General features: G+C 53.2%; 1 protein-coding gene across 4 annotated transcripts; it reads left to right on the top strand.

The window, feature by feature from the left end:
• The first annotated feature begins 94 nt into the window (after window positions 1-94).
• Window positions 95-27731, top strand: GPR68 (G protein-coupled receptor 68). Of its 4 annotated transcripts, XR_005018932.1 has the most exons (3): window positions 95-182; window positions 7899-7963; window positions 12616-13121. XR_005018932.1 is itself a non-coding variant. In XM_036845102.1 (2 exons), the coding sequence occupies exon 2, from the start codon at window positions 24473-24475 to the stop codon at window positions 25586-25588; it is 1116 nt and encodes a 371-aa protein (XP_036700997.1). In that variant the 5' UTR covers window positions 113-182; window positions 24375-24472; the 3' UTR covers window positions 25589-27731. The 4 variants fall into 4 exon arrangements, 3 of the variants coding, with proteins under 3 accessions (XP_036700997.1, XP_036700995.1, XP_036700996.1); XM_036845102.1 differs by lacking the exons at window positions 7899-7963; window positions 12616-13121 and adding an exon at window positions 24375-27731 and having other exon boundaries at window positions 113-182; XM_036845100.1 differs by lacking the exons at window positions 95-182; window positions 7899-7963; window positions 12616-13121 and adding exons at window positions 9288-9497; window positions 24375-27731.
• The last annotated feature ends 262 nt before the right edge of the window (window positions 27732-27993 follow it).

The raw sequence follows: 27993 nt of genomic DNA, 5'->3' as shown, positions 1-27993 counted from the left end.
CGGCGCGGCGGGGGGGCGAGCTGGAGCTGGAGCCGGCGCGCAGGCCGACCGCGCCACGCCCCCGCCGGTCCCTGGTCCCCGCCGCCGCTGCTCCGCCGTCCTGCCCTCCCGTCCGCCGGCGTCGGGCTCAGCCGGGCCGGACGGAGCCGCGGCCTGGCCTCCGGCACCGGGACCCGAGAGAGGTGAGTGCGCTGGGCGGCTCGCGTGGGGCCTGGACAGCTGGCGGGCGGCGCAGGGGACCACCGACCTTCAGCAAGGCCGGGCCCGCCCCCTCCTGGGACAGAAAATTCAAAATCCAGTCTTGGATAAAGGCCTCTGGGGGGAATGGAGAGGGGGAAGGGCCGGGAGGGAGGTCCCTGTCATTCCAGGGTCCAAATTGATAGTGCTTTGGGGTCCCGCCTCGCAGAGGGTGTGCCGCAAGGGTGGCGTTTGGGGCGCTGCGGGCCAGAGGGGGCTGCCCTGCCCTGCCCAGGGCCCCTGGCGGCAGATCTCCAAGTCCAACACCGTCCAGGTCCCCTGGGGACTTGCCCTGCCCCTGGGTACCTGCAGGCAGGTCCAGGGGAGAGCCCTGGGGGAGGAGTCCCAAGACCCAGTCCCAGGCTGGGCGCTTTCCTGGCTTTCCTGAGGGGGAGGAGGGTAGGGGGAACTCCTATCTACTGAACGCCTGCTGGTGCCTGGCGTTTCTCAGGCTTCGTCTCCTTTAACTGTATCAGATGATCCCTCCATCCATTCTAGACCTTCAGCAAATGGGCCCTCAGCTCGGAGGTCGCCTCAGGTGGAGGGAGCTGTCTCTGCCCAGACCACTCACACTATAGCTGGGGAGACAGACTGTAATTCAAGAGGTAACTGGGGGGAGGTCCGCCTTGCTTCTCCTTCTTGCCCCAAAAGACTAAGCCGACTGAGGGAGCACCTGCCCCCAGCAGTACACCCCTGGACTAGTTAGCAACCCCTACACCCCCGCCATCAGTGCTCAAAGGGCCCCTTCTGTATCCACACACCAGTCACTAGGAGGATTCCCAGGATACTTGCTAGTCCCCTTGCAGGTTTCAGTTGAGAAGTCATCTCCTCCAGGAAGGCTACCCTGACTGCCCTGCTCTTGATCAGGTGCTTTTGTACGTTGAACTCCCACAGTGTGGCTCCTCCTGCCACATCATCCTCCAATCACAGCTGTTATCAGAGTATTGTGATTGCTGTGTCAATCCCAGTTTTCCCTTCTAAATCAGAGTCTCAAAAACTCAGCCATTCAAGTCCCATTTTATTATATGCATGATGTTTTTCTATGAATATTTTACTTTGGAGACTGGCTTACTGCAGAACCTCTATTCAGGGAATAGAAACTTGAAACTTGCCATCACTATTTTCCGATCTCCCCTGTGCTCCTCAACCGCTTCTTGGGCAGAGTCCATCACTTGTTTTGGTACCTTGGATACAAACCCTGATACCTCAGAATGACCCCTGGGGTCCCCAACTGAAGACAGAGAGGGTCTAAGAACCCACATTCTAAAGAGAGGTCAAGGCCCAAGGCCCCTCCTCCTTCTCCACTCCTCCAGGGCCTGGCTCCCTCAGTGTGTTGGGGACGGGAGGGAGAGGGACAGGAGTTTGTGCCCCATGATGCAGCCCGCCGCCACTGAGGTCCTCTTGCCCTGGCTCATCTCTTCTCACTGTCCAGCCTGCGCTGGCCCTGCGGCCCCCTGTGTGGTTCCTCAGGGGCACAAGGCAGAGCTCCTCAGACGTTCCCTGCTGGCCAGATCCCTGACACGGGAGCCTTGGCTCCTGCACCGTCTCCTCCATGGCTCCTCGGCTCCCGCCCCCATCGGGCAGCCCTCCTGGGAGCTGTCAGCTCTTTGCTCCTCAGCCACGCAGCCACGTAACCCTGTATGACAGCTGGAGGGCGTGTAGGCCACTCGCTGTCCACTGGCTGCCTCCTGTCTCTCTCCAGGTTGCTTGTCTTCCTGTCCAAAAAGGCACACTGAGCCGATTAGCACATCCCTTGCCTAAGCAGACCCTGTCCCCTGGGCTCCTCTCCCTGCAGCAGCACCCCCCGCCCCCAGCTCTAGGAGAATTCTCCTGCAGAATCTCATAGCCAATCAGTGCTCACCTCAGATCCCAATTCCCACTCCCCCCTCCCCAGTACTGAGTGTGGTGTGTGTGTGTGTGTGTGTGTGTGAGTGTGTGTGTGTGTGTTGGGGGTGGGGATTAGAATGGGGAGGTCCTGAAGGAGTGGTCAGACCCATCGCTGAGGGACGCTGCCTTCACCTGGACCCCAGTGGTCAACTCCAGGGCAAGAGGAAGAACCCCCAACTCATGGTTCTAGTATACTTAAATACACTTATTTTTAATAAAATTTTAATAGAAATTGTGATCTACTCCCAGAAGTGGAAAATCAGTGCCCCCTGCCACAAAAGGAAGGTAATTAAACAAATAAAAACAAGGAAAACCAAGCTGTGGTATGAAACTTTAATTAGCACCTCTTGCCTGCAGAATATGCCTGAGGCTGGCTCTCTAGGTTACAAAGGGAGATTAGCAAGAATTAAAGTGGTGCTCGAGACATAATGGCACCCACCTGAGACTTTCTCCTTAGTGTGATAAAATGGATTAGGACAGAATTGGACTGGGAATAACAAACTTTATATGGCTAAACTCCTATCAGTCAGCACCTGCTGAGTGCAGAGCACCACACAGAGCCCAGAGCAATAAAGAACAAACCTTCATTTCATCCTGTGATGAAGGGTCACTTCCTCCAGGAAGCCCATCCTGATGCACCCCTTTGTACAAGCCATACCTCCCGCTGTAAGGCTTTTTGTGTTTTATTATAATGGCATATTGGCTTCCACCAGGTCTGTCTCACTTCACTATCCAGGTACCCCCCGCAGGGCCTGGAGCACAGGTGTTGAATGAACAGATGAATGAATAATGAATGAATAACTAGGCTGACCTCCTTGACTTCGGTCCCACGGCGCTGCTTCCAGTAATGCCTTACCTTCCTCCTCCTCCTCCCTGTCCAAACCCCACACCCTCCATCCTTCAAGGCCCTGCTGAGGGTTCAGCTTCTCCAGGAGGCCTTGTTCAACCCACTGAGCCTGCCCTGAGCTCTCTTGCCCCTGAATAGTCCCTCCCTGGCTGTGCCTATGCCCAGGGGACATTCGGTTCCAGGGTCCAGTGTGTCCCCACACGTCCAGAAGGAAAGCAGTATGGGTGACACCACAGGTACTCAATAACTACCGTGGAGTGACTCAACATAGTGCCTCCTTCAAGGATGCGGCTGTGTTGGGTCTCGGCAGTGGTATTGAGTTCCCTGTTGCTGCTGTAACAAACTACCACAAACTCAGAGGCTTCAGACAACACAAGTTGATTATCTTACAATTCTGGAGGTCAGAAATGGGATTCCTGGCTGAGTTCCTCTATGGAGGCTGTAGGAGAAAATCCATTTCATTGCCCCTTTCACCTTCTAGAAGCCGCCTGCATTTCTTGGCTCAGGGCCAACTTCCATCTTCAAAGCCAGCAATGGCTGGTGTCTCTCACCCTACATCATTCTGACGCTCTCCTTCATCTGCCTCCATCTTTCACCCTTGTGATGACATTGGGCCCACCTGGATAGCCCAGGATAATCTCCCCATCTCCAGATCCTTAACTTCATCACATCTGCAAAGTCCCTTTTCCCATGTAAGGCAACATATTTACAGGTTCCAAGGATTAGGACATGGGCATCCTTGACAGAGGCCATTATTCTGGCTACCACAACAGCTGTCCCGTGGTAGTCTGAGGGCACTGTGGCTGGTGGTATATTAACAATAGCTGACATTTACCGAGCCCTTACGCTGGGCCAGGAAATGTTGGGAGCACATTACACAACATTCTGTGAGGTAGGTGCCATTCTTATCAGCCTCACTTCACAGATGAGGCCCTAAGAGGTTAAACAACTTGGCAAGTGGCAGAGCTGGGGTTTGAACCCCGGCTGTCTGGCTCCAGGGAACATCTCCTAATTTTGAGGCTACACGGCTTCTCTGGCACCATTATACCCCCAGGACACTAGCCAACAGCCCGGGAGCAGGCCAGGCAAGTTCTGAAGCCCAACCCAGAGGGAGAATTTTCGCCAAGATTTTCTGGGTGAGACCCCATATAGGCTACGAATTGTTTGCCAGTCATCTCTCATTTCAGCCCTTTCTCACCATCCTACCACCCACACCCCATCAGAGGCACCTAAGCTTATCCAGGGAAGCTGAAGGGAGCTTCCAAGTGTTCCTTTTAGGGGCTCCAGACAAGTAAGTCTGGAAGACTTCAGGGAACCTGAGCCGGAGGGGCACACATAAGGCTTCCACAGGCACTGGATGAAGAGGGTGTCCTAACATTTAGTGAGCACCCACTAAAGGTGGGCATAGTTGTAAGAGATTTATTCTTATTAACTCATTTAATACAACAACCCTGGGAGGTACTATTGTTATCCCCATTTCACAGATCAGGAGACTGAGGCACAGAGAGGTCATGTGACTTTCTGAGGTCACAAAGCCAGTGCGAAGAGCCACGATTTGATCCATTCTCCATAAGCAAGAGAACCAAGGAAGAGGCTGGTCAACCCCAGCCTGGCCTGGTGCACCCGACTTCAGTCAGCCAAGCCCTCTTTTGTGCCTTCCCAGCATAACCTACTGTCTTTGCACCTGCTAGGCTGGGCTCCTGCTTTCTGTGTCAACCAGATTTATATTTCATTCTTACACCGATCTCCATTATTAACCCCATTTTCAAGAAGAAACTGAGCCCCCGAGAGGCTGAGTAACTTGCCAGAGCTCTAACAACCAGAGCACAACAGATATGGGATTTGAACCCAGAGATTCAGATGCTACTGCATCTCCCAACTGCCTCAGCCTGAGAAGCCCAGCCTGAAGTCCTCCTCCAGGAGTCCGCAGCCTAGCCAGGACCACGACACGGGTTCCCCAGCTCTCCAGGTGTGTGTGCTCATGCTTCACCTGGACTTGAGCTCAGAGTTTCCTGCCTTTGGGTGTCCACGTTAGTCACACTCTGTCTGAGAGCCCACAGATTATCTGAGTGGGAGTGGAAACATTGTGGCGTTAGTCAGGTCGGTCGTCTGATTAATCAGCTCAGGCCCGAGCCTGCTGGAGTGTGGTTGATGCCAGAAAAGATAATTTTCAGAAAAACCAGCTCCTTGTTGCCTGAAACCGTCGTGGGAGTTGCTTGACTCAGCAGTGGCAAGTATTTCTCAAAAAGAAAATTGTCCACCTGAATGAGGAACTAGGAAGCACTCGGTGACAGGAAGTCCAGGACAGGGGAATCTGCAAGAGGAGGCCTGGGGCGAGCGGTGCCAGAGATGAGCTGGCGCTGGAGCCGAGTGAGGAAGTAGGGACTCATTCCATCGTTTGGGGGATAAGGAGAGATTTTCTGTGAGTCTGGCCAGCTGTGCTAATTGGAAGAATGAACCGGAAAAACAGTAGTGTTTTAAAGTAGATAATCTGTATGCCTTGTGAAATATGCACACATCCTTCCATTAGTGTGAGTTCGCCGTGAAGATGCATCTGGCGACATCCACTTCTGCATCAGTCAGGGTCTCTGCAGGAAGCAGAGGCCGCTCAGGCGCGGTGACTGGGGAGAGGTTAACACAGGGATGGTTTTCAAGGGTGTGGGTAGGGTTAAGGGAACCAACGCAGGATGGTGCAGCACCTCGGGACTAGCATCTCTGGGGAGCTGTTACTGGCCCCAGGCCTGGAGGAGGAAGGGGAGAGAGAAGAGCAGGAGAGAGATTCCAACAGGAGCAGACGACTCCAGTAAAGAGAGGCAGCCAGCTGGAAGCAACACTGGCTGGGGGATAAATACGCCCCCAGCCCCACTCCCCAGCCATCCTCTGATCCCAGGGAGTGCTTCCCCTTGGCCAAACCCAACAGAAGCCAGAGGGCAAGGGAACCCTGTGATACAGTCAGTAGAGAAGGTGGAGAAGGGTGAAGAGTGGATCTGGGTGGGTCAATAAAAAGTCCTCCACACACTTCTAGCCTGAGGCAACAAGCTCTTCCATCCTTTCCATCAGCTGCCATTTCTGAGCCCCTGCTGTGTGCCTCCTCAGGCTTGACACCGGGAAAATGCAAATGCCAAGACCAAAAACCCACAAGAGACTGGAAAAGAAGAAATGGACATAATTGTCACTTGCGCTGGGTATGGAGAAATTCTGACCACATCTCCGGAGCCCAGCCCAATGTGGGAGAGGATTTCTGTGGGCGAGAAAGACAGTTATTAGTGCAGCATTTCAGATCAGCATTCCATGAGCATGGGCCATAATTTACCATTCTCTAGGTCCCGAAAGGTTCTGGAAAACAATACATGCTTCATGTTAAGTAAATAAGCTGTTTGTTGTTTATATGGCCAATGCCAGATTTTGTTACAAATTCTGCTGGCCCTGCCAAGGACTGGACATCTTGACACCAAGAAACACAGCAAAGTCTAGCCAAAAGGTGACTTTGCAGGCAGTGCAATGAATCTCTTTGCTTCTCCAAATCTAGCATTTTCTTAGGAAGAACATAGCCAGAGATGCCAACACTCTATTCCATAGGCCAATTCTGGATCTTTAAGGAAGTGGTATAGGTACCATGCTGTTCCGTCCCTAAAAAATGGAGTGTCAGTCAAAATAGAGTTTGTTTTAATTGAAGACTGTTTAGACTGTGGAAGTTTCTAGATATGTTTGGACATCGGTAAACAGAGACTGTGGGCTAGAAAAAGAGAGGCAGGGAGAGAGGAACACCAAGTACTGCCATACGGCCCCAAATCCAGAGGCCACCACCTGATAGGTTACAGTGTGTACGGGCCCACCCTTGGAACTGTGCAATATGGCAGCCCTGGCAGGATTCACTTGGTAATAAACTTTCTACACGGCAGGCACTGTACCCCTGAGAGTCCGAATCCTGGATCTAGCAACTGATGATGGGCTTTAACACCGCACTTCTTTCCGGGAGGGATAGGATGAGGTAGAACATAATTGCTGCAGGAAGCAGCTTCGCATCTGGGACTCCATTCAAGTCCTGGCTCAGACACTTAGAACTGAGTGGCCTTAGGCAATTCACTGAACCTCAGTTTCCTGATCTGCAAAATGCAGAGAATAAAACTGCAGTAAACATTCAAAAGATAAGAGCTATATATAAAAGGGTATTTGGAGTGCACAATAATAACAGCTAACATCTGTTGAACCCTAATAAGTGCTGGGTGTTGAACTAAGGGCTTTATTTGATTTAACTCATGCAATCATCTCAACCTCTTTTTTTAAACATCTTTATTGGAGTATAATTGCTTTACAATGGTGTGTTAGTTTCTGCTTTATAACAAAGTGAATCAGCTATACATATATATATATATATATATCCCCATATCCCCTCCCTCTTGCGTCTCCCTCCCACCCTCCCTATCCCACCCCTCTCGGTGGACACAAAGCACCGAGCTGATCTCCCTGTGCTATGCGGCTGCTTCCCAATAGCTATATTTCCGTGTCCCCATTTCACACACAAAGAACCCGGCACAGAGAAGTTAAGGGATTTGTCCAAGGTCACCCTACTGGCAGGTAGCAGAGCTGAAATTCAAACTCCGGAATTCAGGCACTCTGGATTTGGTCCAAGCCAAACTCTTAACAACTACTTTCAGTATGGCAATCTTTCAAAAGTATCTGTGCATTTTTATGGCATGAGTATAGTTAATCCAGAAAACTCCATTTGTGAAGGTTTTGCAAGAAGGAGGAATTTCAAAATGAGGACCAGCAGAAGAGGCCGATGCAGCCTCTGAGAAGAGCCTGCTGGGAGGTTGCTGGGCATGTGCCCAACAGGAAAAGCAAAATGCCTTGCCTCCCCCTGCTCCCTCTGCTTCTCCTTCCAGGGTATCTTCTGCCCTCCTGCCCACTGTCCATTTCCTTCCAGAGGCTCACCTAGCAGCCACGTCATAAAGTGTGGAGCTTTGAGGCACCCAGAAGAGTCAGCAGAAGGTGAGCCATCAATCTGCCTCTTTACCTTCCTACCTGCACTCCAGCCGCCCTCCAGCCCTAACCCCCGACCGTCTGTCCTGACAACCAGCCACACAAGCTTCTGCAGACTCCTGCAGCGCCCAGTCCGACACTCGCTTCGCAAACAGGAATAGGGCGCCTGGCTCTGAGCCCGGCACTGGACCCGGAATGAGGGTCCTGTAGAGGGGTAGCTGTGGGCCAGTGACCCCAGTGGGCAGTGCAGAGAATGCTGGGAAGGGAGCTCAGGGACCAGGGAGGGGGCTCAGCACAAATTGCCTGGGACAACCAAGAAGGCTTGATAGGGGAGGTGACTTTCACGTCTTAAAACTGCGGCAAGAGTTCTGGAGATGGGGGCAGGAGGCCTTTTGAGTGGAGAGGGACACAGGAGGTAAGGTGTGCAGACGTGAAAGAGCAGAAGGTGCTGGGGGTAGAGCAAAGGGTGGCTTGGGATAGGATGCAGGTGGTGATGAGGGCTCTGGACTCACCTGCTTGGGTTTGGATCTCATTGCCTCTACTTATTACCTGTGTGACCTTGGGCAGGTTACTTGACTTCTCTGTGCCTCATTCCCCCATGTGTAAAATGGGGATAATAATAGTATGCTGAAGATCAAATGAGTTCATGCATTTAAGTGCTTAGAACAGCGCTTGGCACACAGTAAGTACTCAAACACTCAGAGCTGTGACTATCGTTAGTGTTTTTGTCTGTGAGCTTGTGGGGCAGAGGGCCCTAAAGCCTCCTTGCATTCTCAGCAAAACCGTTAGGAGGTCCCCTGTGCTGGCCCTGGCCACCTCTGCTGCAGGCCCACTCAGGCCTTGGAAGGCACCAGAGCAAGGATCCAGGAGACAGCAAACCTAAGTGCAGACCCACCTCACTGCCCGTCGCCCCCTCCCCCCACCCCCGGGCCCGGCGCTGAGGTCCAGCAACGGGGAGAGGCGGAGAGAGGCCCTGACAGCAACAGGACACTGCATCTACTGAGTGGCTACTGATGTGCTGGTGCTGGGGACACAGAGGTGAACGGTACAGAAAGGTCGCTTCATGGACTCTCCTTACCTAGGGGTTCTGGATGTGGCTGGAGAAGGACCCTGGTCCTTTTGCAGCCAGGCCCAGAGTGAGCCCACACTGACAGCTCCGGAGCCTGTTCCCGGGACCTGGGAGAGCTGGACCTCCAAGCCGGGTCTGCGCTGCTTTCGGCAGCTCTTCCTGGCCGGCGCCTGGCCTGTGGACTGCGGTCACAGCGAAAGGCAGGGCGCTGACGGGCGGGGCTGGGTGTGCCGGACGCGGACGGGAGGAATGGGGGGTGGGGGGGCGGGAATCGGGGCACATTGTGGCTCCGTGCTCCGAAGAGGAGGAGGGGAGTCTGGCCGGGAACCGGGCCGCCAGCGTCCCCAGACCCCCCCTCCCCGCCAGCAGCCCGAGGACGCGGTGTCCACCCCGCTCGCCGCGCGCCGGCCGTAGGAGGGACGCGGGCGACGCGCGGGGTGACTGCGGCCGGCGCCCCGGCCTCTCGCCGCGCAGGTACGTGCCCCCCCCATCCCCAGGGCCAGTCCTCTTCCTCTCGCCACCGTGGTGGGGTCCCCAGCGCGCGTGCGGGCAGCGGCCGGCCCTGGTCCCCCGCATCCAGCTCCGCGCCTTCCCCCGCGCGGCCCCGCCAGCACGCGGCGAGGGTGCGGGAACCCGGCCCCAGGTGCGCGCGGGGCGGGCGCCCGGAGCGGGCCCCGCAGGTGCGTGCCGGCGGCGGGCAGGCGCGGCAGCGGCGAGGCGGCCGGGCGGGATGTCTCCGCCTGCGGTTGCCGCCGGGTTTAGCAGCCACCCCCTTGGCTGGCTCCGTGGCCACCTGGTAATTACTTCCCTTCCCCCCACCCCAAAAAAAGTCAGACAGCTAACTCTTCTCCTCCTAGAGCTCGAAGGCACAGGTGATCCAGAGATGCCGTGTGGGCCAGGCTTTTCCTTCCTTGCCCCAAATCTGAACAGTCCCTCTCACACGAAGGGCAGCTCATCAGGCACAGGGCGGGATTACAGGGGCCAGAATAAGACCCCCTGCCACCGAGGGAGGGGAAAGCTTTCGTGATTGGACGGAGGAGCGCCGGGTGGGGTGGCTGGTTGGCAGCCCACCCCCGCCCCGCCTGCAATCAAGCGGGCCCAGGTAATCCTGGAGCTGGAGAACAGAGAACCGCGCGGGAAGGCTCTTTGGGGTTGAGCGGTGGGCCGAGGAGAAAGCGCTGACTTGGAGCCAGAGGCTGTGTGGCTTTGGGCAGGTCACTTGCTGTGGCTGGGCCTCTGTTAAATGGAGATTAATACTGGCCACGCCACTTCACAGAGGGCTTGTGGGACAAGAGATGTGAGAACGGTCTGAAACTCTACAAAGCTGAGATGATATGGTTAGGTTTGGCTTCAACCCCCATGCCCACCAACACACATAAGCTTTCAAAAGAAAGAATGAGGGAAAAGAATTCCTGAGCCTAACAGAGGAAGCACGGCTGGAGCAATGTGGATGCTTTAGACTATATAGATTAGAGTATCTGCACTCGAGAGCCTAGTTCCAGAACCAGATGGCTTGGGTTCAAATCTGGACTCTAACACCTAGAGCTATTACCTTGGGCAAGTCACATACCCTCTTTTAAGCCTCAGTATCACCATCTGTGAAATGGGCATGATAATAGAGTATACCTCCTAGAGCATGAGATCATGCAGGTAAAGATCTTGCCCTAAAAGCCTTGCAGTGCCCCGTAAATATTAATTCTGAGTATTCTTGTTATTACTATTATGTTGCACACTTCTGGGTACAGGACACACTGTAGGGAAAGAAGACTGGTCTAACAGCAAACAAAGAGTGAAAAACAGAGTTTCATCTTTCCTATCTGGCTGGTCTCAAACAAGATACCTTACCTCTCTGACCCTTAGTATCGCATGGGAAAAATGGAGACTATTACACCCATCTCACACAGTGTGATAAGCCCTCATGTGATTTTGGAGAAAAAAAAAACCTTTTGTTCCAGTTATCTTTTGTTCCATCACAAACCACTTCAAAAGATAGTAGCTTAAAATAGCTCAGCTGTTCTGCTCATGAATCTGCAATTTGGTCAGGGCTTGGTGGGGATAGCTTATCTCTACTTGCAGCATTAGCTGAGATGACCCAGCTGGGGCTGGAGGGTCTTTCTCCAAAATCACACACTCGTGTAGTAAGCCAGTTGACCCTGGCTGGCAGCTGGGGCTGTCGCCCAGGGTCTAAGTTCCTCTCAATGTGGGCCTCTCTGAGGCTTCTTGGGCTTCCTCACAGCATGGCACCTAGGTTTCAAGAGCAACTATCTCAAGAGACAGGAAGTGGGAGCTGCCAGTCTCTTTAGACCTGGACTCAGAAGCTGATACAGTGTGGCTTACACTTTATTTTATTGGTCAGGTAGTCACAGAGCCCACCTAGATTCAAGGGGAGAGGACTTATACCCCACCTCTCCATGAGAAGATTAGCAGACAATTTCCAACCATCTTGAATCCACTACAACTCGAAAGCCTTTCCTTTTGCTTTTTTTTTTTTTTTTTTTCTTCTGGGTGCCATGGTAACAAATTAATTAATCTTGGCAGAGGACATAGGTTTTCTCCTAGGAGAAGACCAGCAGAGATACAAATATCCATGACTAGGGCCTTATCGCAGAGCTTGTTTGGTCAGGATCCGTTTCTCTGGGTCTGATTCTGGGCTGAGGGAGCAGGCGTGCTACATGGCAGCTCCTCTAGTGTCTGTTTTCTTGGAACCTCTGAGGCTTCAGTCATCAGCTCTGCCAACCCCATGCCTTTCAAACAAGAGGGAGAAGCCAGAGAGTAATTTGAATTCAGAAAACTAGATTTTAGCAGGTGGCCCAGGCTGAGCGTAATGAGCGTCTCTGTAGCTCTTACTCACTGGAGAAGTCTGTTTCTCAAGAGGGTTGCTGCCCGGGTGTTTGGAGTGATTGCTGTCAGACATTATTCGGTTATTAATTGATGGGTTGGAGCACTCTGGGGCTGGAGGCAGGAGGCTGGTGGGGGTGGCAGGTGGGGAGGGGGGTTGCCTTGGCAACCTTGGGGCCTGTGGTTCGTGCCCTGGCCTCAGAGCAGGAAGGATGCCCCAGACAGCTCAGACCTTCTCAGACAGACCACAGAGTCTCCAAAGAGATACCAAAGTCTGTCAGGCTTCTGCTGTAATGCATTTTCACACATGGCCACCCACCCACATGCCCTCAGAGTCAACAACCCTCTTCCTGTTGCCTCATCCCATATCCTGACAGCCTCCCCCAGTTTGTTAGCTCCTAACTTCAATTTCAGCCACGTGGGCCTTCCAGGCGGGCTGCAGAAAGCAACGGAGTTTAGATTCATTTACTCATTCAAATGTTCAACACGTTTTTGTTGTGCAGTTTGGGCCAAACCACCTTCTCTCCGACAGAGAACAAAATAGGCCCAGCTCCTCCTTCCTCATGGAGCTTAGTGTCCAGAGGGGGAGATGGGCATTGACACACAATCATACAAATTTCCATGCACTGCATTGAGAATTATTAAAATACAGTTAATTCAGACCTTGACTTGAATCCCAGCGCTGCCACTTGCCAGCCGGGTGACCCTTGGTCTCTTTGGTGGTAAAGCTGGGATAATAATAATTTCCTTGCAGGATTGCTGTGAGGCCTCATCAAGGCAGCTTATGGAAGCACAGTGCCTTGTACGTTGTGGTAGCTCACAGCATGTAAGCACCCACCCCCGTGCCCTTGTCCAGTGCCATTTGTCATTCGGATCTCACGGGCCACCTTCAGTCTGTATGAAGAGCCCTGGTCCCAGCTCCCTGGCCAGCTTGAGACTTCTGAGCGGTGAGGCCTGTGTGTTTGATCGCTGTGGCTGCCAAGATGGGAAGATGCAAGCAGAGGTCAGAGTGGTACAATGTGAGATGGACTCAGTCTGCCACTGCTGGCTTTGAAGATGGAAGGGGGTCCACAAGCCAAGGAATGACAGAAACGTCTAGAAGCTGGAAAAGGCAGGGAAATGGATTTCCCCCCATACCCTCTAGAAGAAATGGAAGCCTGCTGACACTTTGATTTTAGCCCAGCGAGACCCACTTTTGACTGCCAGACTGTAAGATAAGAAATGTGTGCTGTCTTAAGCTGCTAAGTTTGTGGTGATTTGTTTCAGCAGCAACAGGAAACTAGTCAAGAGCCCTGTCTGTGGAGTCAAACAGCTCTGCAGTCTCCCTGCTGTGTGACCCTAGGCAAGATGCTGGCGCCCTCTGAGTCTCGTTGCCTTGCCTACAAAATAGGGTTGAGGTGGGGGATAAAACAGGAAACATTTGGAAGGCACTCAGCACGTGCTCCCAAAATGGCAATGACTTTGCTCCCTGATCCCAAGTTGCTCCCACCTCTTCTCTGACGCCACGAGGGAGGGCAACAGTGCCAGGCACTTTGGGAGGTTCTCTGCTGGTCCTCCTCTGGGTTCTTAAAGCCATCCTAGTTCACACCTGGCCACTTTGGAATTTGCAACAATGCGCGCCTTGCATCGGCTCCTCTGACGGAGGTGTGTGCTGATGTGTAAGGCCTGGGAAGGCCAAGGCCAGCGTTCAATGCGCAAGTCAGTGAAGGTCCCTGCGGTCAAACAGCAGACGGCTCATGATAGGCATTTCTTGTATTTGTCAGAGCCCTTTGGGACCCCCCAAGGCCTTTACCCCAACTAGCCCCAAATCAGTAGAGTACCCGTGGGGAATACAGTAGGACACCATAACAAACGTCCTACCAAGTTGGCCTGCCCGTCCTTCACCCTCTCTAGGGAGACTCAGATGGTGGGGCAGGACCTTCTAGCCCGAGGGAGTGGTGTCATCACCGGCACCGCCACCACCATCCTAGTTCATCCTAGTTTCTAGTCCTTCCTTCCTGTTTTAGATTAAAGAAAAAAACCTTAGCACCAAAGTAGAGCACAGTAAGGGTGCTCTTTTCTCTTCCTGAGTGAGCATTTCACAGAGGACCTGGGCTAGCCGATTCAATGTCAGCTTCATCTCTCCATCTGCAGTTCCAAAGGCCCAATAGGAAGGGAGGTGGAGGGGGTCCCTGGCCCTGGGGAAAGGGGGGGACACAGTGCCATCAAGTGGTTCCCACAGGTATCGATGCTGATGGTGTAGACAGCCTGTGTGTGCGAGCCCTGTTAGGCTGGGCCGCCCTGTACAGAGAACCAGGGGTGTGCTCTTTGGTCGGTGTGTCCTGGGGGTAGCCGGGCATTCACCACTGAACCGATCCTGCACTCCTCCCCGCACAACTCCTGTCCTTTCATATGGCATCGGGGAGAGCCCACAGACTTCTACACTCGGAAATAGCCTCTGGGGCTTCCCTGGCGGTCCAGTGGTTAAGACTCCGCTCTTCCACTGCAGGGGGCACGGGTTCGATCCCTGGTTGGGGAACTAAGTTCCCGCATGCCGCACTGCACGGCCAAAAAAAAAAAGACAAAGCAGCCTCTATGTCTACAGGCACCACTGCACTGTAACAAGGCGGAGGCTTCTGGTGCAGCTGACAGAGGAACATTTGCTTGGAGGCCCAGGCCCCACAGAGGGGGATTTTTCCTGGGCCCCCTACCAAAACAGCCCCCGGTCAGGACTGTAGTGATTCACTCTCTGGAGAAGATGAAACCACAGATCACCCAACAAAACAGGGACAATGCACATCCTCAGTGACCCCCACTCATGGTGGACGTTGGCTTCCTGGCTCTAGCAACGTTCCTACAGCCAGCTTCCAAGGGGACACCTTGGAGGGAGGAGGTTAAGCCGAAATAGCTCCGCAGCTGATTTGGAGAATCACGGCTCTATCATTTAGCTGTAAGACCCTATCTAGAGCCTTTGCCCCTTTGGGCCTGAGTTTCCCCATCTGTAAAATGAGGAGGCTGGGCCAGGTGTAACCTCCAGGGGTCCCGTCAGCCCTGCTGTGCTGAGGGAGTTTAAGAAACAGTCCTGAGAGCCAGAAGACCCCGTGAGGCCACAGCCCCATGTTTGCTCCCCGCTCTGGGCCACGCTGTTGAAAGACACTGATGCTCGCCTTACTCACGACCCAGAGAATTCCTCTGATGCGAGAATTCCTCTGATACCGCAGCTCTGTTGGGTCTGCAGAACAGGACCCACCCGCCTCCACATCAGTGCTTCTCCTCCTGGCCGCCCTCTGGAATCGCCCAGAGAGCTTTTAAAAACACTGGCGCTGGCACCTTGTCTCCAGAGAGTGTGATTTAATTCGTCTGGGGTGGGGCCTGGGCAACGGTGTTATTTTTTATAAGCACCCCGGGTATTTGCGATTGTAATTGTGACCCACTGACCCAGATGTTGGCTGCTAGCGGCTGAAGGGTGACTGCCCGGGGGTGGGAGTGGAAACAGCTTCCCCTGCCCTTGCTGATGTGCCATTGCTCCTGTGTCCATGATACTTTCTAGTTATCTGAGTGTCAGCCTGTCTGGCTCAAGTCAAGATCCCTGGCTCAGGGGTTCAACATCCTGTATCTCCTGGTGTCTTGTAGGTGCTCAAAGGTGGTTGGATGGGTAGAATCAGCGCACCCCGCTCCTCCTGCATCCCCCCAAGTCCCTGGGGTCCCTGCCCCTAATTCAGGCTTTAGCGCTCCCCGCAAGTTCTGGGGTGTGTGGAAGGCAGGCCCGGGGTGCCTGGAGGAAGCTGTCCCGCCGCCCTCATCCTCTGGCTGGAGAGCGTTCCTCACAGCCACCCAGCCTGACACCAGATCTGAGTTCACATGATTCTGCCTCAGCTCAGGAAAGGGCAGCCTCCAGCTGGGATTTTCTAGTCTGAGCTGGGAGGCGTGGCCAGCGGGAGATCGCAGGAGGGGGAGCTTGGGTCCTGGCTGCAGGTCACCCGAGGGGGGTCCGCCAGGGCTGGGCCAGGGGCGTTCAGTCTCCTCCCCGGGCCTCTGCAAGCCAGCGAGCACTGGGAGGAAGCCGGCTCTTTGAGGTTTGAGGGCAGAGCTTTGGCGGGCGGGCAGAGTCGGAGAGGACCCAGATCCCCTGAGGCTGCTGCCCCCTGTCTGCTCCTCCCTCACCTGGCGGCAACCACAGTCCCCTTCCTGGGGTCCGGACCCTGAGCAGGCGGGAGTCAGTCCAGCTGTTTCCAAACAGGATCATGACCCGTGAGCGGCCCAAGAAATCGATTTAGCAGCTCACACCCTTAAGAAAGACAAACTAGAGTAGAATGGTCAGAGTGCATGGCAAGTGGTAGGGTAAGTACTGCTCTGGGTGTACGTGTGTCTGTGTGTGTGGTGTCTCTTTGTGCTGGTTACAATGACAAGTGCGTTCCTCACCGTGGTCTGTGGTCAAAAGAGCTCAAAGGCAGCGAGTTGGTGCCTAGAAGCCTGGGTTCTGGATTCAGATCCACCCCACTTACTGTATGAACTTGAGCAACTAGGTTAGCCTCTCTGGGCTTCAGATTCTGTGAAATGGGTTCACAGTGTCAGCCCCATCGACTCACAGCAACTTTGTGAGCCCAGGTGGGATTGAACTCTGAGACCGTTATAAGGGCTTTAGAAATGAGATTGTCTCCTTGCTGTTGCTGGATTGAGGCTATTTAGGGGAAAGCTGGGGACTAAGGGGAAAATGCAGCCTGATTCTACTCCCACCCCAGAGGGGAAGAAACATCAACAGCCTCTGAAAAGGGTACTTTTAGGAAATGAAACAGCCCTGTTTAAAGCGTGGTTAAACACGCTGAGGAAACTCCCCAGCTCGGCGTGCTGGGGGCCCCGCCTGAGCAGGGCCGCCCGGCCAGTGACTAATTGTGTGCGTGCCAGTGTGCCACCACTGGGAAGAGATGGGCGACAGATTGAACCACTGTTTATGCGGCCGCTGAACGGCATTGGACACCTCTACCTTCTGGTTTGGAATGTGCAGGCGGCTCCCAGCTTGAGGTAGAGGCCCTTCATGCCTTTGGGAGCTTAACTGCTCTTGGACGTTCCAGTCCTTGGGGTCTCTATGCTGATGGGCGTTTGTCTAACAGTTTTGCTCTTAGTGTTGTGCTGCTTCCTGTGAAGTCTCTCGGTTTCTTAGCTGGATGATAAAATGAGGTAGATGCAGCAGCTCTGTGTTTTGATTCTTTGCCCCAATCCCCTCCACCTTGGGGATCCCAGCACCGGGCACACAGTAGGTTTTCCTCCATGGGTGGTGAGGAAATGGTTGACCTGCCAGGTGGAGCGGGCTGGCCCAGGCCCAAGCCTGGTGGCCTTGTGGTGGCATATGTATGGACTGGAGCCTGGCAAAGCCTGGAGGTGAGGGTGGTCGCTCTGTAACACCTGTGATGAACAGAAAGATAGCATGGTGTGAAGGAAAGCATGGACCAGTCTGAGTTCAAAACCTGGCCTACATCGTAGCTGTGGAATTGTTGCCGAAAGCTCAGCTTCTCCATACACCAGAGCCGAATCGAATCTTGGAGACAGAGTTTTGGGTGAAGTAGAAAAGGATAGATTTATTACTTTGCCAGGCAAAGGGGGACCCTGGGTGAGGGGGGCGGGGGGAGGGTCTCACCTCGAAAAACTATGTGTTCCAATCCCAGAGGATCTGATGAAGGGTTTTATAGCAATGGTTCAAGGGTGGGATCTCTGACAAGATTAGGGTGTGTGTAGGGCCTACACTCCTTTAATCTTGTCTCATGTGGTTGGTCTCCTAATCTTGATAAGCTTCTCTGGTCCCTTTAATTTTGTCTCAGGTGGTTTCTTGGCTGCTCCTCCCTTGATTAGCAACTGTTCCAACCTGCCCTTTGGAACTCAGGGAAGGTCATGGAGGCTGGAGTCTTGTCTACAAGAAACAGGGCACAAAAAAAAAGCCTCCATGCCCGGGAACCCTGCAGGGCCTCACTTGGTTTCAGAATCTTGAGCAGCCTCAGTTTCTTCATCTGTAAAATGGGCACCGGTAAGAGTAGTGTTGACAGAGAGAATGAATGTGCAAAAACGTTCCTGGCATGTGGAGGGCTCTCACTCGGTATGGCTTGGTCCTTCCATCCCATCTACGTTTTTCCATTTATAGAACACTTTGCACCCACTGTGCCTTTGATTTGGGGGAGCAAGTTTTCTGTGGGCAGCAGGTAGAGAAGGGACATTCCTGGCAAGATGTGGTTTCCATGGAGGGGTGCCTGTCCTCAGGGAGTGGCAGAAGGGAGAGCTGGTTGTGATGAGGCCCGGGTGAAAAAGCAGGGCCCTCTGCGACCAGCTCAGGCAGCTTAAACAGATGCCAGGTGGCTGGAGAGGAGGCCACAGTGATTCCTCCCTCTCACTTTTCTGTTTCTATTAATAATATTTCCATTGTCCCAGCACCCAACCTCAAAACCCCCCACCCATCCATCCATTCATCCATCCATTCATCCATCTATCCACCTACCCCCTCATCCTTCCATTGATTCATCTTATTTAGCCACCTACCCATCCATCCATCCACTCATCCACCCACCTACCTCTTCACACATCCATCCATCCAACAGATAATTTGGGGGAGATTATGAGGACCAAGCACTGAAGAACATCTCAAATTTGTCCCTGATTGTCCCCATCTCCTTCTAATTAGTTGGCAGTTTCTATAGCTGTTTGTTGTCCCCTCTCTGGCCACGCCCTCCTCAAACCTAGCTGTTTGTGCCAAGCTACTTTCAGTTCCACACAGGTGCCCGTTCGGTCTCTCTGGCATTTGGCCTGTTGCACGCACTGTTTCCACAGGCAGAAACTCCCCTCTTCCCTGCCTGCCCTTCCCCCTTCTTCTGGTCTTCGAGTAAAGTGCTGCTCAGGAAGGCTTTTCTAGCTGGGTTAGTTCACCTCCTATGAACTCCCTTAATGTCCTGTACTCTCCCTGGGAGCTAATCCTCTCTTTTCTTCTCCCCTCTCCCATGAGACTAAAAGCAACTTGAATTACACCAGGGGCCAGTGTCTAGTACGGTGCCTTCCATATAATAATAGACACTCAATAAGTATTTGCTGTAACAACAAATAAGTCAATGAGTAGATGGATGGATGGACAGATGGATGGATGATTGGAGAGCCATTGAAGGGTTTGAAGCAGGAGTGATTAGGTTAGGTTTTTGTTTTAGAGGATGGCTTTGAGGGTGGTGAGGCGGAGACAGGGAATCCCATAGGAGGCCGTGCACTGATTCTGGGGAGGAAGTCTTGACCAAGCCAATCTGGGGCACTGGGGAGGGAGCTAAAGAGGAGGAGACGGATGTGGGAAATATTTAGGAGTTGAAAATGGTAGAACTTGAGTAATCAAGTGGATGCTGTGGACGAAGAAGAGGGAGGAAGCTGAAGGCCAGCCGTCCAACAGGAGCGACTGGGCAGGAGGAGATGCCACCTCCAAGAACAGACTAGTGGAGAAAATGATGAAAGCAGGGTGGGCCTCACAGAGCATGCCCTGTGCAGCGGGAGGAAGCTGGTTCTGTCAGCCTTCCACCTGGAGGTGGGGAGGACGTCTGGGAGTCATCAGAGTGTTGACGGCATTGAAACCACAGAGGCGATGCTGTGTGGTGTGTGTGTGTGTGTGTGTGTGTGTGGAGAGAAAAGAACAAGCCAGCTTTATTTTATTTTTTTTAATGTTTATTTATTTTTAATTTATTTGACTGCGTCGGGTCTTAGTTGCAGCATGCGGGACCTTTAGTTGTGGCATGCAAACTTCTTAGTTGCGGCATGTGGGATGTAGTTCCCTGACCAGGGGTCGAACCTGGGACCCCTGCATTGGGAGTGCAGAATCTTAGCCACTGGACCACCAGGGAAGTCCCCAAGCCAGCTTTAAATGCGAGTGGGAGGGATGCCCCCAGCACCCACCTCACACGGCCTTGAGTGGCACTGCTTTGTGCATGTGGCGTTCCTGTCTTACAAGATGGGAGGCTCCCTGAGGGTGGGAGCCATTTCTTCTTTATCTCTAAGTCCCCCATGTCCGGCCGGGTGCCGTGAACAGATGCTCCATGGATACTTGTGGAATGAAACCGGGAGGTGTGGGAATGTTGGACAAGCCACTCCATCCCTCTGGGCCTCAGTTTCCTCATCCCTAAAATGGGGAAGATCATAGGGCTGTTGTGAAGATGGGACCAGAGGGCAGATGTGACATGCTGTGTAAACTGTGAAAGATCTTGCAAATACAAGGTGTGAGTACCGTGACACACGCAGTCACTTGTCTTGAGAGCCCGAGTCAGGTTGTTGATCTCCCAAGGGCTGCGTTCTGGTTCTGCCCAGCAGCTTCTGCCGGGTCTTAAGTTCCCCTTCCAGGCACCTCTGTGCTCCAGCCTGGGAACTCACGTAGGACACTTGATCAGGAGTGAAACCCCAGAGCCTCTAGACGTGTGAATGCTTTGCTACTCAAAGTGTGGTCCATGGCCCGGGGCACCAGCCTCACCTGATGGCTGGTTGCAGATTCTCAAGCCCCACTTCAGATCCACTGAGTCAGAAACTCTGGAGGTGGGGCTTCGTAATCTGTTTCAAGAAATCCTCCAGGTGACTCAGATGCATCTAAGTTTCAGAACTGCTTCTTTAGAAGCCCGAAAACCTCTTTTGGTTCCAGTGTGAACACAGGAGGTGTTTTCATCTAAACGTCGTATGTGTTTCTTCTTTGCCCTGCAGACTTGAGTATTTCTGACTTTGCTTGCCGGAATTCGCTTATCGTTGGCCTGGGAAAGAGGAACGGTCACACCAGCCCCACCTCACACATGCGTGCACTCAGCACTAGCAAACAATAGGCTTCAGCCACGTGACTCTCAACAAATTCCTAAGACCTGACAGGACGTGTTTTCACTTTGGTTTCCTTTGCCTGATTTTGTTGGTGCCTGGGAGCCTGTGCTGATGAATGAATTTTTATCTTCCTGTGGGTAGATTTTATGTGGACTGCGGAGAACCCGAGGTAAATTCAGAGACACGGACGTCCTGGGTGGGTGTCCCTGGGGGACCGCTCAGGTGTGGGCCTGGGATCCAGGCACAGGAGGGCTGTCAAGAGGAGGACAAATGGGGCCAAATTTTGACTCGCGGGGCTGTGCAGAGTTTAGGGGTCACAGGCCTCAACTGCCCCTTCGCTCCTTCCTCTCACCATCAAAACATATAAAGAAAAACACAAAAAGCAAAAAACAAGAAAACACCCTTGTGCACTGTTGGTGGGAATGTAAAATGGTGCAGCCCGCTGTGGAAAACAGAATGCAGTTCCTCAAAAAATTAAAAATAGAGCTGCCATATGATCCAGCAATTCTACTTCTGGGTATATACCCAAAAGAACTGAAAGCAGGGACTCAAGTAGTATACCCATGTTCATAGCAGCATTATTCATGATAGCCAGAAGGTAGAAACACTGACAAATAAATGGAAAAAACAAAATGCAGTCTATACATATAATGGAATATTATTGAGCCTTAAAAAGGAAGGAATTCTGATATATGCTACTACATGGATGAACCTTGAGGACGTTATGCTAAGTGAAATAAGCCAGCCACAAAAAGATAAATTCCGTGCGACTCCACTTATATGAGGTACCTAGAGCAGTCAAATTCATAGAGACACAAAGTAGACTGGTGGTTGCCAAGGGCTCGGGGGAGGGAGGATGGGGAGTTAGTGTTTAATGAGTACAGATTTTCAGCAGGGGAAGCTGAAGAAGTTCTGGAGGTGGATGGTGGTGATGGCTGCACAACAGTGTGAATGTACTTAATGCCACTGAGCTGTACGCTTAAAAATGGTTGACATGGTAAATTTTATGTTATGTATATCAAACCACAATTGAAAACAACAACAAGAAGCACCTCCCTCCACCACCAACACTGAAATCCGGGCCTGTATCCTGGAGAGGATGGGGAGGTGATCCCTCCTAGGAGTCCTCGTCTTCCAGGGACTGAGAGGTTGCGGGGAGGCTCAGGTGGGGACTAGACGTGGCAGGGAGGTGGGACTTGGAGAAAGGAGACCTGGATTCTAATGCCCATGCTTCCTTCCTTAGACTGGCTTTGGGCAAGTCACTTCCCCTTTCGAACCTCAGTTTCCTCATCTGTAAAATGGGGAAGTGGCATTCACTTATTCATTCTAGAAGTACTCAGGAGTGCCTGTGATGTGCCAGGCACTGTTCAAAGTGCACAAGGCCCTCTTGGAATTTACATCCTCGTGGAGGAGACAGATCATCAACAAGCAGACAAGTAAACATACAAGAAAAATCTCAGACACTGATGGGAGCTCTGCGGAGCCATGAAACAGGAAGGTGTGATGGTGATGGGGGAGGGGCTGCTTTAGTGGGGTGGTCAGGGAGAGCCTCACAAGGGGGGTGGTGTTTAAGCTGAGACCTGGTGGCAAAGGAGTAGCCTTGAGGTGGAGGTGGAGGTGGGGAGAGGGCAGGGGGCAGCACTCCAGGAGAGACTGGAGCGAGGCCAGGTGACGAGGCACAGAAAGCTGGCCAGTGAGGCTGGAGTGTGGTGGCGGCAGACAAGGTCGGGGGAGCTGGGGCCGGATCATGTTGGATCTTGTAAGAGTCTGGGAGTTTTACTGTGGGTGTGATAACTCACTGTGAAACCGTCTCAGTGGGTTTTAAACAAGGAAGAGGAGGATCCAGTTTGTATTTTGGAAAGATGGCTGTGGTTGCCCGGGGGATAATGGTCAGGGGCGTGAGTGGGAGCACTGGGGTGGGGGAGGCTTGGCCACGGAGAGAGCCACAGGGAGTCCAGGTGAGAGGGGGCAGCTTTGGGCCAGACCCATCTCTCGCCCATTTTAGAGACTCTTACGAAAGCCACAGGACCCTTTTCCAGGAAAAATGCACATACTTAAATATTTACAAGTTTGAGCATGTGATTTCGGGGGAAGCCCTCAAGTTTATCCTCCATGAACCCCAGGACAGGAACTGCTGGACTGGAATATCTCTGGGCCCCTTCCCAGAAGGCTCTGCCAACTTCCAGGCTGAGCCCAGGCTCTGGTGCCTACAGGGCCAGTCAGGAGCCAGCAGGAGGGAGGCTGCGGAGGGAGGGACCCTGGTCAGCAGGTGACGAGACGCTGTTGGTTGTGGAAGGGGTTTCCCGTCTGGTCTGTGAGTCCCAGCTTGACTATGGTGAAGAGACAGCAAAGGGCAAGACTGATCTGCTAATACCACAAAACAACTTAATGCAGACCCCGTTCATTTGGAATTTGCAGCCATACAGACGATGCGTTCTCAAGGTGGGTGAAAATTGGTTCTTAGGTGGGGTGAAAATAATCTCAGATATTATAGTGATTTGTCATCCTCCAAAAGCCCATGATACATAAACAGATATGAAATACATCTGGGATATTAAAATTCCATGGGGGCAGGTGGTTAGGAAAAAAAATGTCTAAAAAGTCTCCTTGGAAGGATGATTACAAACAACAACAGCAAAAAAGTTAATTTAGACACAGTGAGATTTTTCATCTGAGCCGGAAGTGTTAAATCAATAGAGCAGCTCAGTCCTTTCATTTTGATATATTAATTTATAAAGTAGGCCTACAACAAAAAATTTTTATTCTGTCTTGTTCAAATGTATTTGTATGTATAGCAATAGCATTTTCTTTGTTAAATTCTCAACAATGTGAACTTTTCACTAATGTGAGTAAGACTCCCATCTTTTATTCTGCCTCATTGCCTTTGGAAAAACAATGACATGCATTTTGACATATTTTATGTGGCCCTGATACTGACCCTGAGGGCAGGTGTTTTTATCCTCATTTTATTTATTTATTTATTTATTTATTTATTGGTCTCGTGGCACGGCTTGCAGGATCTTAGTTCCCCAACCAGCGATTGGACCCAGGCCCCAGCAGTGAAAGCGCCGAGTCCTAACCACTGGACTGCCAGGGAATTCCCATATCCCTATTTTATGGATGAGGAAACTGAGGCTAAGAAAGTGTAAACGACTTGCACAGCCTGTGAGCAGCTGACCCTAGCCTGGTGCTCATATCTGTCGGTGCCTGGCCCCCTGTGCTAGGTTCCCAGTTCCACGGAGGTAAGCAGTGCCCTGCGGGAAGCTTAGCCTTTTTTCTTGCCAGAGCACAGCAGGATGTGGACCAGGCTGGGCCTCTATCGTGCTGTATGGAGAGGCCCCGAGGAGGGGCTGTGGCCTCAGAGTTTACTGACCTGGTACATTCCTGTGAGCAAGTAGGAAAAATGTGAATGGTGCTGAATGCTACAGAAGAGAGTGGCTAGGGCCCTCACTGTTATGTGGGTTGGGATTGTTCTTCACCTTGAGCTTCCCTGGAACCAGCTCCAGGCCTTGCTTGCTGCACCGAGGGACCAGGAAAGTAAACAAGGGACAGGACGCCAGGGAAGGGGGATGGGGAGACATAAATCACATTTCAGTTGAGTTGGAGTTGGTTGGCTGGATCATCATCTAAGTTAAGTGAGGCACTTAGAAGAGTGCCTGACATACAGTAGGTGCTATATAAATGTTAGCTCCTCTTATCCTAAGCCTTTCCACCTTTGACTTTCAGGGCCTTACCCATCACCAATGAGGCCCAGCCTTTGCTACAGCCTGAACCACATCCTAGAAACAAGATGGCGGTAGAGAGACTGGTGCATTCCTGAGCCCATGAGGGGTGAGACCCCTCCAGGCCCAAAGATGGGGAACATCACTGGAGACAACGGCTCGCTGAGCTGTGCCATCGACCACACCATCCACCAGACGCTGGCGCCGGTGGTCTATGTCACGGTGCTGGTGGTGGGCTTTCCAGCCAACTGCCTGTCCCTCTACTTCGGCTACCTGCAGATCAAGGCCCGGAATGAGCTGGGCGTGTACCTGTGCAACCTGACAGTGGCCGACCTCTTCTACATTTGCTCGCTCCCCTTCTGGCTGCAGTACGTGCTGCAGCACGACAACTGGTCCCACGGCGACCTGTCCTGCCAGCTGTGCGGCATCCTCCTGTACGAGAACATCTACATCAGCGTGGGCTTCCTCTGCTGCATCTCCATCGACCGCTACCTGGCCGTGGCCCATCCCTTCCGCTTCCATCAGTTCCGCACCCTGAAGGCTGCCGTGGGAGTCAGCGTGCTCATCTGGGCCAAGGAGCTGCTGACCAGCATCTACTTTCTCATGCACGAAGAGGTGGTGGAGGACCGGGACCGGCACCGCGTCTGCTTCGAGCACTACCCGCTCCAGCCCCGGCAGCGCAGCATCAACTACTACCGCTTCCTGGTGGGCTTCCTCTTCCCCATCTGCCTGCTGCTGGCCTCGTACTGGGGCATCCTGCGGGCCGTGCGCCGCAGCCACGGCACCCAGAAGAGCCGCAAGGACCAGATCCAGCGGCTGGTGCTCAGCACCGTGGTCATCTTCCTGGCCTGCTTCCTGCCCTACCACGCGCTGCTGCTCGTGCGCAGCCTCTGGGAGTCCAGCTGCCACTTCGCCAAGGGCATCTTCAACGCCTACCACTTCTCCCTCCTCCTCACCAGCTTCAACTGCGTGGCCGACCCCGTGCTCTACTGCTTCGTCAGCGAGACCACGCACAGGGACCTGGCCCGCCTCCGTGGGGCCTGCCTGGCCTTCCTCACCTGCGCCAGGACTGGCCGGGCCCGGGAGGCCTACCCACTGGGCACCCCCGAGGCCTCAGGGAAGAGCGAGGAGCCCAACGTGCTGACGAAGCTCCACCCGGCCTTCCAGACCTCTCGGCCACCCGGAGCGGGAGGGTCCCCAGCGGGCGGACTGGCCTAGCTGCGTCACCCCGTCACCCGCGTGCGGGGCGAAGCCAGGCCTGAGCTTGCTCGACAGCTGCTGCCCACTTGGCCAAGGGAGGTGCCTCTGGCTGCTGGAGGGGACGATGGACCTGGGCCACGGGGCCCTGGGTCTGGGCCGCAGCACAACCTCTCTGGTTCCAGGGAACCCGCTGTGGCTGCCGAGTCCGACGGGGCTGCTTGTTGAGTGTGGGGATAAGCCCCAACGGCGCATGGGGGTCGTCTGCCGCCACCTGGGCGGCTGGTGGGAGGAAGACCTGCTCACCTCCAGGAGGTTTGCAAAGAGAAGCTCGGGTGGGGGATGCAGAGTGTGAGGACGTGGAGAGAGGGGCCTGGGAGATGAGAGTGGGTACCTGGGGGCACACCTGCCAGGGCCTTCCATGCCGTTGTCACCGATGATACCGGTCCAAAGGCACTGGTGTAATCGGGAGAGGTGACACACGAAAGTATATTGTCATCATTCATACTTGAGCCTCACTCCACGAAGGGGTGGGAAGGAAGATGAGTGGGCCCGGAGGTTGGATGGGGAGAAGGAATGTAGGGAGGGGTTTGGGGCACTGGGAGTGTGTGTTTGTGGGGGAGTGGGGGAGTAACAGGCAGAGGAGAGACACCAGATACAGCCAAGTCACAGTTTCACAGGCGAGGAGAGTTGAGCAGATTCCCCAAGCCCCAGGGCTGATGGAAAACAAATCCTAGGGCTCCCTGGGGCTCCGTAGGGCGATGTCTGTGGTCCTTTAAAGTCAGCACTGAAGTTCATGGGTCAGGACAGAGGCCTGAAGCAGTATATCCAACTGAGTTCCCTACACAGATTCGCCTCAGTTCATCTTCTGTTTCTATCTGCCTTGAAGCACCAGACCCGAAAGCCTGCGACTTTGTGTGTGTGTGTGTGTGTGTGTGTCCGTGGTTAAAATGCCAGGGTCTCCATGACAGCTCTGCCCCAAGCCACTGAGGCTAGGGTCATGTGACTGCTGGCAGTGTCCCCTGCCACACAGACTGGAGTGCCTAGCAGTCTCAGAGAGGAGCATGACATTCTCCCCAAGTTCTTAGAACAAAACAAACAACACGGAGATGCATGCTCTGTTATCTCTCAGCCCATAGCCCCGGGGTGAAGCTCCACTGTGGTTTAAATAGCTCCTGTGACAAGAAGAGGAGGGGGCCTTGGGCTCGCCTTGCCTCCTTGGTCCTTCAGCACTGCTCCTCTGCCAGATGTCCCACCCCACCCCCCTGGAGAGTGACAGTGGGCCCACGGGCCACATGCAGACCAGGGTACTGACCTCCGTCTCTTGTTCTGTCCTGGAAGGCTGGTGACAGGGCTTCTGCAACTTCGTGCCCCATCATATTAAGCCTCTGCCTGGGGGATATACCAAGGACCAGAGGAGCGTCTTGCTGCTCCAGGGACCTGCCCACCTTTTTAGAAATGCTAGCCCTTCAGATTTCCTGGTCAGTGGGCTGGAGCCAGTTCTGACTTCCCCCAAAGACCTGGGATTTGAGCTCTCACAGCTAAGAGGCTAGGTAGGCTCAAGCCCGGGGAGGGACCAGGGATGGGAAGATAGAAGCTGGCGTCAGTAGAAGATTTCCAGAATCTGTTAAAGGGCTGCCAGGGAGAACATTTTTTTCAATCATCTCTCTTCATGTCTCCCCTCCCCTCTCCCAGAGGTAGATTCACCCTGAGTTTCTTAACCCTCCCATCAGAGGTGTCCAGAGACTGATAGCCCAGGGTGGGTGTGCCCTAAGGAAGTGGGGTTCCAGGGCTTGCTCCAGCTCCTTCTGGATGGCCTTCCATAACCTGGGGAGGTTCTCTTCCCCTTCATGGAGGACAAACTGACGAGGTCTGCAGGTAGCAAAAAAAAAGGCCACCCAGCCCCAGACCAGGATCTTACAAGGGCAATGACACTGGTTGAGACCTCCATGCTTCCTCATTCCAAATTTCCTCCTGTTTTGATCTTAAACATGGACATTCCCATTGGGATAAACTGGCATGAGCTGAGGGCAGTTCCATTTACTATCAAGAGTTGTATTTTTGTATTGTCCTCTCTTTTATGCCAAGTATACGTGTGTTGGACCATGCAATGGATTTATGTAGCAAACTTGAGTCTGCAAATAAAGCAAAGTAACCAGCCACAGCTGGAGTGTGCAGCAGTTCTTATGGGGAGGGAGGGTCTTCTAACACCAGGGGGATCTAGAGAGCCCATGAAATACCCAACAGAGTCAGGAAGGTCCAGGGATTGACATTCTCAGAGAAAATTTGAGCAGGAATTAGGGGATTTGTCCTTGATTATCCAGTAGTGGCCAAGAAGGATGAAGCCTTCAAATGAAGTAGGGCCTTCTTCCTCTTGAGATTCATGGAGTGTCTTGAGCTCTGCAGCACATTGTTGCAAATCCACT

The sequence above is a fragment of the Balaenoptera musculus genome, chromosome 2 (assembly GCF_009873245.2).
Source record: "Balaenoptera musculus isolate JJ_BM4_2016_0621 chromosome 2, mBalMus1.pri.v3, whole genome shotgun sequence".
Classification (NCBI taxonomy): domain Eukaryota; kingdom Metazoa; phylum Chordata; class Mammalia; order Artiodactyla; family Balaenopteridae; genus Balaenoptera; species Balaenoptera musculus.
The sequence above is the reverse complement of the archived record's forward strand: the minus strand, read 5'-3'. Positions and strand labels throughout refer to the sequence as shown.